Source organism: Ovis canadensis, chromosome 19 (assembly GCF_042477335.2).
Source record: "Ovis canadensis isolate MfBH-ARS-UI-01 breed Bighorn chromosome 19, ARS-UI_OviCan_v2, whole genome shotgun sequence".
Classification (NCBI taxonomy): domain Eukaryota; kingdom Metazoa; phylum Chordata; class Mammalia; order Artiodactyla; family Bovidae; genus Ovis; species Ovis canadensis.
Genome location: NC_091263.1, coordinates 58,879,625 through 58,891,694, shown reverse-complemented (window position 1 = coordinate 58,891,694; position 12,070 = coordinate 58,879,625). Strand labels below are relative to the sequence as shown.

The following is a 12,070-nucleotide window of genomic DNA, read 5'->3' as shown; positions in this document are numbered from 1 at the left end:
CTTGGAGGACCCTTAATGGCTATTACTGAGTTAAAGAAGCCAGTCTGAAAAGAACTGTATGACATTCTGGAAAAGGTAAAACTATGGAGACAGTAAAAGATGGGTGGTTGCCAGGGGCTGAGATGTGAGAGAGACGAATAGGCAGAGCCCAGAGCCTCTTCAGGGCTATGCTGAAGATACCATAATGGTGGATACGTCATTACAAGTATGTCAAAACCCAGAGAAAGTACACCGAGTGAACCCTAACGTAAGCTATGGACTGTGCATAATAACAATGTGTCAAGGTAGGGTCATCCGTTGCCACACTGTACCACTTCGGTGGGGGACGTTGACACTGGGGGGACACTGTACATGTGTAGGGCCAGAGGACATATGGGAATTATCTGTTCTTTCTGCTTAATTTTGCTGTGAGCCTGAAACTGCTCTAAAAAATAGGCAATTTAAAAGAAAAAAGGCAAATTGCAAAGTAAAACAAAAAAATGACAACACATCTTTACAAAGCCACCGCAGACTCACTTTTATAGCTATATCTATCTATGTATCTAAATATCTGGGAGGAGACTAAATTAATAACCAGATTATATCTAAGAAGGTAAATGGGACCATGGATGGTTAATAGGTTGTTAGTTCCACCTCTCTTTCTTTTTAAATTGCGGGAATATATAAGCAGTGTTACATGTGTAATTAAAAATAAAATTTTTTCTTTAAAAATATTTAATTTACAACTTACAATAAAATATTCAAAAATAAATTGCAGATATAATGACATTTTAAATACTTCAGTATTCATCTTTTAAAAACAAGGACATTTTTCTACCCTAAAATTGTTTTTCAATAGCAGAAAAAGCATAAAAGATCTTATACTAAACTACTGGGGTGAGGTAAGTCATTTATTTAAAAAAGCTAAGCTGGTCTCAAGGAAAAATATAAACAAACACCAAGAGCTGAGAACTGAACTGATTTAATGCTTATAGCAAAGTCATTCTAAAAACAACATTATCATCATTATCCCCATCCCTTAATTTTATGTAATGTTTTATTTTCCCTCCTTTAAAACACTAACAACTCCATATACCAGCAGGTCAAAATCAATTATATTTATTATATTTAAAAAATTTTAGTCATTTGAAGTACTAAAGTAACAGCACAAAGTTTATCATAACAGACTGAGTGTCTTAAACAGGGATTCTTAATCTAAAATCCTCAGAAGCCCAAGGATTGCATGGATTCAATTCAGGGCATCTGTGAGCTTGGATGGAAAAAAAAAAAAACCCACTGAAGATCAATTTTACTAACAAGTGAAATTTAGCACTTCCTTTATGAATGGAGACCACAAATCACAGAAGCACTAGCAGACCCATGACTTTGTCACCATAAAAATCACTGTGTTTTCAAATCACAGTGTGGCTGGTAAGGGTATTTCAAAATATCATTTACTCTCATTTCATGGAAGGTGTATGAGATGTTGGATTTGTTGCCAGATCTTGTTACTTAATGCATCAATTAAGAAGCACATGTGTAACTCTTACCACAATTTTGCTTTTAAATATTTTGATAACTATATTTCAGTAAAAGTGGTTTTTGTCCTAATCATATATTGTATTTTAAGCACATATAAACAGTCTTGGGGGTGGGGGGAGGTTCATAGGTTTCACAAGATGCAAAAGGTTAAGAACCCCTGGAACTCAACCACCCCTTCCTGTAAACCCATTCTCCCAATGTAACCACTATCCACAATGTAGCGTATGTTCTTCCATGCATATTCCTTTCAGTGGACACACACATACATAACCATCTAGAGGCATAACTTACACAGGTATGTGCTCTGTAATCACGCTTTACACTTCTATTTTGCAATACATTTACAAGTCTCTATATAATTTAGTCACTCATGCTGTTTCCAGCTTATGGCTATTATCTTAAAACGCTATAATAAAACTCCTTGTATACATCTCTTTATATTGTTTTTTTTTTTAATTTCATAATCAGTTCTATGTATGGAACATTTATGACAATGACATCCTCAAATTGAACCACAGAATCAATACTGTATTATGAAATCAACAGCAACAATAGCTAGTGTATTTTGTGCTGACCAAGGGCCAGGTACTATATGCTCTATGTGAATTAACTTATTTTAATCCTTATAACTCTAAGGCAAGACACTGCTTTGATTTCAGGTTACAGGTGGAGAAACTGAAGGTGATTAATCTCTAAACTTCCAAAGTCTGTAATTCTGATGACAAATTCAAGCAACTAGGTATACTCAGAATACAGGGTTCCTCAATAATCCTGGGCTCCATGGGGGTCACTGAAGGGGGACAAAAGATGATGACTGACATTTTGTCCCATGATCAGCTTCTGAGAGCATGTCCTGAAGCTCCCAGGAATTCCTTTGTCACTGTGCTTTTGAAGAGGTGGATCAAAGAGAAAAGACCATAGTGAATACACTGTGAAATGACAACCATTGATTAGGCCAAAGGCAAGATAAAGAAGGTAAATACGCTTGCCAATGCAGGAGACACAGGTTCAACCCCTGGGTAGGGAAGATCCCCTGGAGAACGAGATGCCTAGGAATTTCCATGTATCCCAGAATTCTTGCCTGGGAAATCCTATGGACAGAGGAGCCTGGCGGGCTATATATAGTCCATGGAGTCATGAAAAGAGTTGGACACGACTTAGCAGCTGAACAACAGTAACAGCAGCAAGATTAAATGTGCCCATGTCAACAACAAACAGATCTGCCATCAGAGATTTGGGTTGAGACTCAACACAGGATCTCCACTACTGTAGGCCCAGATCATTTCACAGGCAGCAAGATCCGGTCGTAATTCCAAAACAGAAGAAAAAAAAAAAAATTCCATCAGGTTAAATATAAATATGTGCTATTGACAACCCAGTCTCAGGGGCAGGCCTGGTCTCCTCGGTGATAAGAGCATTATTAAAATCTCCCACGTAATTCATCAAGGCCTCATGCTGGTCAGGGCAAGGCTAATCTCCCCAGTTAGCAAGTTCCAGAACAGACCAAGAGAAACAAAACTACAGAAATGGTATCTTTTGTAATTATCTGGACTCTGCTGAGCAGAGATAAAATAATCCTGCTGCTGTTTCGTGTCTGGTTTAACATGTCCTAGCAAAGAAACGTCATTTAGCTTCACTGAGATAGGAAAGCTTTTCCCCCTTCTCATGTGTCAATTCTTGTGCTCTGAAAATCCATGTAACAGGGTAAGTAACTGGAAAGCACAGGTTATAGTACTCTGAACGTGCATGGTCAGAAACCTCAAAGTGGGGTTGCCAGAAAGACCAGCTCAACGTCCTGTCCATCATCCATCACCAGAAGCCCTGGAGCCAAATGCTTTCTCCTTCCCATGCTAGAGGCAGCATGGAGAAGCTGTGGGGGCCAGCTCTCCTGGCCTTGAATCTACAAGAACGTGGGGTTTTGAGCAAATTTCTTATTTCTCTGAGCCTAAGTTTTCTCATCTACAAAAAGGGTATGATAACATCCATGGTCAGAGGACTGCTGTGAGGGTTAAATGGGTCTCATCCCAACCCCAATTATAGTTCAGCCACCTGCTCCTGTGGGGATGCCCCACCACCAACTCCATCACTACCAGTCCCTCCCTGCCAGGTAAGAGAGATCCTGGGCTCTGAAAGGGCAACAGGAGGGGCTCCTCCCAAAGAGGGGGGTGTTAGCAAATGTCCCACATAAAGCCACACTTGGCAAGGGACCAGCGATATAGCTGAAAGAGAGTGTGGCAAAGAAAACTGAGAACAATCTCCCATTCTGAGTTTCCACACAAGATGCTCAAATGCTCTGAACTGAATTTCTACCTCTCACTGCCAGAAGGAATATAAACCTGTGGACAGGTTTAAAACATATTCATTCCCTTTCAGCCAGGAAATTCATATTTTATCCTACTGATAAAAGAATCATACAAAGATATTCTTGGACGCCCATCAGTGGTATTTGTAATAGCAAAAAACTGCAACTAACCTGAATATCCTAGGAAGGACTGGCTAAATAAACTTGGTGCATCCATTTGACAAAGTATGGTTATTCAAAATAATGTTACTGAAGAATGTTTCAGGTTGTGGTGACATGATTTCAATATAGTAAATGGAAAATACAGGAATAAATTAATATGTGTTATGATCACCATTAAAACTGTGTGCTTACATAAACTTTTAAAAGTCGGTTGATAACATATGTGCTATTTAGGGCTACATGTACACAGCAAGTTTATAGACAGGGCAGGTAACAATAAATATCAAACACAGCAGAGCAAGGGATTTTTTTAAGGGCCTGTGGCGTCGTTAAGGGCACATGTCTTTAGTTGCATTGGTAGCTACCTGGCATTTTACATTATCCTTTGTACCACTTTGTATGTCTGAAATATTTCATAATTTAAAAGTTTCAAGTGAGTGTGTATATAACCCTAGAAAGTTAATACATCAAAATGTAGCCACTACTTTGAGGTAAGAGTATAGTGAATTCTAGTGTTCACATTTTCCAAATCTGCAACAAAGAACATATACTCCTTTTTTATCTTTTACACTGTTTCTTCATTGGAAACTGTTCTTATGCCTATCCCAACATTGGTATATTTTTTGATAAAGGATGTTTGATGCTAAGCAGTGCCCTGCATCAGGGGCACACCTGGCTCTTCTGCCAAGGGCCTTGCTTGAGGGACCATGAAACCCAGCTCTTCACTCGGGAGTCTCTCGCCCACTACAATTCAAACGAGAAAAGTGCTGTGGGGGAAGCGATGTCCCTGAAACCATCCCACTCATATCCTCTGACGTGAGACAAGATTTGTAGGCGGCTTCTGGGAGCATTCTCCACTTTGCAAATTGTTCTCAAAAGTGTTAAAATATATACTCTGCTTTTTCCCCCCCCGCTGGAATAGTTTGTGTTCTATCCTGCCAGGAAGCCGGGGGCTCAGCCAGTGGACTGAAGTGCTAAAGTGGCGGTGAAAAATTAGAGACCAATTATTTTGTCAACTAGTGTAGACTCTCCAGTCACAATTCATTTTTCACCAAGTGCTGGAGGTGGAAGGTGGGAGAATAATTCTGTGGAGATATGTCACCATGCCTTAAGATCCTTCCAGTTTCCTTTTTAAGAGGAATTCCTCACTTGGGGTCTTGGCTGGGCTCTATGAGGCCCACAGAATCATATGTCAATCTTGTAAAACTGTCTGGAGCCCAGTGCTATCATCAGATTCTCAAAAGAGTCCGTGACACACCCCGCCCCCAAACAACTGAGGATCCCTGTTCTGAAAGGATACTCTCTTTTCTTAGCTTCCCCACTCCTGTTTGATCTCCAAGTTCAAGTTCAATAGGAGATTGCAGAGGAGTTCAGAAGGAAAACCCTCTAGCAGGCACCTACCAGAATTGTCATCTGAGGCTTTAAAATAAAGCAAGATATCAACGAGAATGTTTGGTGTTATCCACATTCAGACACCAATATATGCTTTTAATCAAAGGGAGAAAGTTTTTGTGTTAACATTTCCCAACTTTACATCACAGATATATTTCTAGAAAGGGGGTACGTGTGTTGAATTCCACATACACATTGGGAAGATCCACTCTTTTCGTTGTTGTTAAAATTCACTAACCAGTAAGTATCTATGAAGAGCTCATTGTATAGCACTGGGCTAGGACTCAATGGAAACTTGACCACGATCCCCCAAAGATCCCTGTCCCCCATTCAGCAGCTTCATGTTCAAGCATACATCTGGTGAACGTCTTTCCACTTATGAAGTGGAATCAAAATTGAGAGTTACTAATATTACTTTCCCAAGCCCTCGCATCTTCCGGTATGAGTCATCCACTGGAACCCACCTTTTTTTTCAGATACTTTCCACTACACATAGAAACAGGAGCAAAACAACTCTTCATTAATGCTGCTGTGACTCTGCTGGACATCACCATTTAAAAGGCACCTTTGGGGAGACTACAAAGTCATTTATCTATTAATTTACGGGACTCAGATATTTACTCAGACATTGCAGCCTTTATGGCTACAATCTTCTCATGAGTGGCTCTATCCCCTAGTTCATTCAACTCGTCTCTACCAAATACCTGTTAGGTGCAAGGCACTGAAAATCAGTAGTACCCCCTCTATGGCCACATGTGTGTCTGTCACACACCCCATCATCTCTGTACAGCTTGGACTGTCAGTAAACTTGCAAAACACCAGTTTTCATGTCCTCCAACAGCTTCTAAGATTCTTTTAAGTTTTATAATGATTATAATATTACATGATAATATTTGGAGGAAACTGCCCAGGTTCTGGAATCTGTTTGCCAAGAAACAGGAAAAAATAACAGAGAAATCAGAAAGGAGTTTGGCCACAGGTGAATCCCTAAGCATAAAGGTAGACTCTTCCATGAAAGTCTCTTTACTGTGACAAAACATGATATGATATGGTTAAGAGATACAGCAAGGGAGGGAGATGTATCTTTTGTAGCTGCATAAGGAGCTGCTGCTGCTGCTAAATCACTTCAGTCGTGTCCAACTCTGTGAGACCCCACAGACGGCAGCCCACCAGGCTCCCCCGTCCCTGGGATTCTCCAGGCAAGCATTGGAGTGGGTTGCCATTTCCTTCTCCAATGCATGAAAGTGAAAGTGAAGTCGCTCAGTCGTGTCTGACTCATAGCCACCCCATGGACTGCAGCCCACCAGGTTCCTCCGTCCGTGGGATTTTCCAGGCAAGAGTACTGGAGTGGGATGCCATTGCCTTTTCTGTGCATAAGGAGAAAAGACATCAAATAATTCATTATATGAGCTTAGATGACTCTGATCAGAAGGTAAGGTCATGGATGCTGATCAACATGAAAACCAAATCAGAACTCATGATTGCAAATAATCCTTTCATATAAAAGAGTTTAGTAGTTCTTTGAATAAAGCTTCTAGAGACGTGTTTTTCTGAAAAAATAAGCATAGTTCAGGAAAAACATAGGATGAGGCATGATCTTAGAAATGATCTAGGTTAAAGTCTTATTAAATCACTACACTTCCCTGGGCTTCTATTCCTTCATTTTCAAAGTGAGGGGACTGGGCTATATGACGGCTAAGAGCTCTATATATTCTGAACATCAATAATTCTAATAATTGCCACAAAATTAAAAACATTTGCAAACACCAAAAAACTTGTTGTCAATAAAGTTTCAAAGACTTCACTTGTCAACAATGAAAGATTCAATGAGTAAAGTAAAAGCAAGAAGAACATCGTCTTTTTTGTCCTATTACCATAGCAACAGAATAAACTGGTCCAACCCACCAATCTGATGGTCTAAAGCCTGGAACAAACACCATGTGGCAAATAAAGATGTGTGAATACATTAACGCTAGCTAGCGCAGGCTCCCTCCGTCACAGCTATGTGCATCATAGAAAACTCTGCCACAATTAAAAATAACTAAGACAGCACCGCTTATATGGGCAAACAAATGCTATCAGGTGAGAACCCAATAATCTGTGTTCAACGGAGCTTCAGATTTTTACAATGGTTTAAAGACTGTATCTCAAAATTGTTTTTTAACAGATGAGGCCCATAGAGAGGAAATGACTTGCCCAAGATTACATTGTTAGTTACAGACAGAGCCAGCACCATATCCCAGTTCTTAATTCTTAGCATAGAAGCTTCATCTCACAAAAGTGGCTTTTGCAGTGTCTGTGGAGGAGGAGGACCAGGCCCTAATGTTAGATTGATCTACCATGCATGTATGAAGATTAAAGTTCCAGGGAGTATGAATGATGAACAGACATGGGGAGCACAGTGGAGGCCAGAATCCTGCCCCCCAGTCCCTAGACAATGAGAGCACCAGCTGCCCAGGGAGCCTTCCCCACTATGTCACTGGGGAGACAAGGAGGCCACACAAATGACTGAAATTCTGCATCCAGAGCGTAAGAGGCCCAGGGAGCCTCCCCAGCCGTGTCATTGGGAAGACAAGGAGGCCACACAAAGAAAACTACTGAAACTCAGCACCCAAAGATGTGGGCCTGAAAAAATCCAAGAAAGCTTTTGACCTCTGTCATCACTAGCACAGTTACCAGGTCACTCAAACATCTTTTGCAAACTTCCGCTTTTAAAGGAAAATACAGTGAGGTTAGCATTTGGTGAGGGTCCACTATGTACCAGGCTATGCGGGTGGTACTCTTACTTTTGTTGTTTTGTGTGAGCCTCACAACAGCTCTGTTAGGTTAAGTCTTTTCCTCATGAGAAAACAGAGAAGATAGGTGTCATACAAATCTAAGTATGGAATCTTCATTCAAACTAAGCTGTTGAAACCAAAGCCACTCCCTCAGCCATGCTGCCAGACACTTCTGGTCTTTGAGCTATGCAGCTGCTTGAGTTGGGCCAATCTGCCAACTTCCTCCACAGGGGGACAAACATCTGGTCCGCCTTCAGTAGTCAGCCTCTAACACGGCACAGCGGGCTTTATCTAGATTCTATCCAGATGCACTGATTTCATCGTTCATTTTATGAGAGAAAAGACACGAGCAATAAACAAGTGGCTTGGAAGTTTAAGCTGGCCACACAGTTTCTTCCAGTAAAATGAAAAAAAAAATTTTTTTAACATTTCCCCCCAGATCCCAACCTCTGTAATTGAATCCTGGAAGCTCACCTAAAGCCCACAGCATGTTAACAAACACATTCAGAGATGAGAAGTGTTCCTATGGCAGGGGACGTAGGAAGGACTGTACTTACACTTATATCAAGACTACAAAGGCTAACCGCATCTTCATCCTGGGTGCTCTGCTTCCGTTTCCGCTGTGAAACAAACAATAAAACAAAGTTCAAATGTAAACAAGGATTATTACTTCAATTAAGGAAAGAAAAAAATGCAATCAAATACCACATGTAATCCTTTTCATTTCTACCATGTTATGCAAAACCTTAGACCAAGTTCTAAGAAAGCCTAAGAAATTACAGGAAATGATTAAGCTCTGGGATAACTGGTTTGCATTATTGTTCTTATTCAAGCTGCTACAGTTTGTTTCTCTTTATAGTTTCTTTTTTTCTAAATGTCTCTGTTTAGCAAGACTTAGAAATTTAGACACAGAGTTGAGATTTTTCTTAACATGGAAGAAGACATTAGACTGGAAATAGTCTAATTCACTTAAAGATATTCCATTTTTAGCCCTGCTTTGTATTGGTGTAAGTTAAATTTGTTCTAAACTTCATCCAGGGTACTGATGTCACCACAGAACCAAAACGTTGGAAAGAACCTTAGACATCTTCTCCAACCTTCCCATTTTAGAGCCATAAACACCAAGACTCAGAAGAGTCACTATTGGAACTGAAGAAAGCTATATTTGAAATGAACTTACAACCATGGAAGTCTATGGGATTGGAAAAAATGTATTATCCGCCGTATAAAAAGAAAAGAAACTCCATTTGCAAATGCAATCAAGCTCTTCAGAGACACATTTACTTCTCTTCTCCATCTCTAGCTTAACCAATCAGGTAAGTATTTCTTGAGTCTCTAATTTGTGACTTGCCAAGTCCCCTACTTGGCAGAAAGCTGCCAGCAGACCGGAATCCCAAAGTATGAGGTTACAGTGGAGTGGTATGAGAGACAGTTGGAGTCTTCAGCCCTCAAAGAAGTCCATCACCTCCTGCCCTTTCTCCTCTATTAGATGATGAGTGTGAACACAGGCAGATCTTGGAAAGCACCCAGTCCTTATCTGTCCTTGACTATCTCACTATAACTCTTCTATTATTTCTTCAGCTCAACAAAGATTTGTGGAGCACCTATTATGCACGAGGTCCTGTGTTTGCTCCCAGGAATGCCGAGAATGGCAACTTCCCTAGTTAAGGAACTCACATTAACTCACGTAATTGTCATATTCCTATAAGAGACACAGACTCTGGTGTGATTATAATGCAGTAAGATCCAATTATCCTAGGGAAAGTCACTTCACTTGCCTGAGTCACCCTTTCTCAACTCTAAGGTGGAGGTGGTAACATAAGCTTTTATTCTCCGAGAGGGAGAAGTAAATACAGTGATATGTGTTAGCACGCAGCAGAGTGCCTGGTGCACAGCAAGTGCTCAGCCTGTGGGCTGGAGGGCTCTGGAGCACAGTGAGGGAGTAATTAGCTTGGCCTTGGTGGGGGCTGGGGGTGTTTTCTCAGAGGAGGAGGCATTTGAACAGGTCTGATGGATGAATTAAGAGTTTGCCAGACACAGATGGGGAGGAGAGTGGGGCCTCTTTTCCGTCACCAGCTACCTAGATGTTTCAAATCCTAAAGATTAACATGGTTCCATACAGAGTATGGAGTCCTAGATCCATAAATCATTCCACTTGAGCAGTGAGATCCAATGCTAGGAGCCAGGATCCTCAATCAGCCATAATGAGATAATATCCAAGAATCTTCACTAACAAGTTCACCGTGTGGTTGGTGATTGTCAGGGAGCCAAATACTCCACTCATGGGCTTGGGGGGAGTCCCAAGAGGACGTGGAGAGCTGCTTGTCATTTTGGCAGGGGCTGCTTCATGTTCGTGTAGGGACATGACCCATACTGATTCATCATTCAGTTACAATTAAAAGCAGCACTGTGGTGCCATTGAAGCCAATTCATTGGCCTGTATTTATATGGTGACTTTGGAGGTGAGTATGGCAAGGCATAGTTTCCATTCTACAGGTAAATAAATTGAAGTTAGGAGAGATAAACAAATGGCTCCCAAGTTACAAGGCTATGGTATAACACCCTGAATCCAAAATTTGAATTCCTAGGGCAAAATTCTTCACACACACGCACACACACACACCCCATTTAAAGCACACTTGGCAAACAGGTTATGACTCATTTGCCATTTGGAATGCCTGGCAGCGTCTGCCTTGAGTGCTGTATTGAGAAGGGTTTCACAGCACAGCAAGTGAGGGAAGGCTGCAATCAATCAGTAACGTGTGCTGGGGTAAAAGAATAGGGATCTCTGCACTGGGGCCCTGCCACCCAGGACAACCTATGCCATTTCCTGAGCCTGGCTTCTCTTGCCTTGGGAGGCTACAGAATTAGACTTGCGATCTTGGGAAATCCCATGAGAGGGCAGAGGTGCTGGGGTGTTATCTGTAAAGTGGCCATTAACCACGAGGTCAGGCTGTCCTGAGGATTACAGGAGCTATGTATACAGCACCTGGCACATGGTAACGGCACAATAAATGGTGGCTCCCAGTACTCCCCAAACTGTAAGCCACAGAGATGTACGCCGCTATCTGGTGGTATTAGATTATGGAATTCCATGATGCTGCAGTTCCATTGTGAGGGCTCAATGATTTTGTCAATGTGACACATTTACAGTGGCCTGTTACCCCCCAAGTGATGGGACCAGATGCCATGATCTTCATTTTCTGAATGTTGAGCTTTAAGCCAACTTTTTAAAGTTGGCTTAAACTTTAAAAGTTTGCTTTTAAAGTTGGCTTAAAGCTCAACATTCAGAAAACGAAGACCATGGCATCTGGTCCCATCACTCCGTGGGAAATAGATGGGGAAACAGTGTCAGACTTTATTTTTGGGGGCTCCAAAATCACTGCAGATGGTGACTGCAGCCATGAAATTAAAAGACGCTTACTCCTTGGAAGAAAAGTTATCACCAACCTAGATAGTATATTCAAAAGCAGAGACATTACTTTGCCGACTAAGGTCCATCTAGTCAAGGCTATGGTTTTTCCTGTGGTCATGTATGGATGCGAGAGTTGGACTATGAAAAAGGCTGAGCACCAAAGAATTGATGCTTTTGAACTGTGGTGTTGGAGAAGACTCTTGAGAGTCCCTTGGACTGCAGGGAGATCCAACCAGTCCATTCTGAAGGAGATCAACCCTGGGATTTCTTTGGAAGGAATGATGCTAAAGCTGAAGCTCCAGTACTTTGGCCACCTCATGCGAAGAGTTGACTCATTGGAAAAGACTCTGATGCTGGGAGGGATTGGGGGCAGGAGGAGAAGGGGACGACAGTGGATGAGATGGCTGGTTGGCATCACAGACTCGATGGACGTGAGTCTGAGTGAACTCCATGAGATGGTGATAGACAGGGAGGCCTGGTGTGCTGCGATTCATGGGGTTG

General features: G+C 41.5%; 1 protein-coding gene across 4 annotated transcripts in view; it reads right to left on the bottom strand.

Moving 5' to 3' along the window:
* The window catches only part of ARHGEF3 (Rho guanine nucleotide exchange factor 3), a 311,112-nt gene that overhangs the window by 133,945 nt on the left and 165,097 nt on the right, over positions 1–12,070 (bottom strand). For all 4 annotated transcript variants that reach the window (XM_069560635.1, XM_069560636.1, XM_069560637.1 and 1 more), the window contains one exon: positions 8,712–8,774. In XM_069560635.1, coding sequence (XP_069416736.1) covers positions 8,712–8,774 — 63 coding nt within the window. The remainder of the gene's footprint in view (positions 1–8,711; positions 8,775–12,070) is intronic.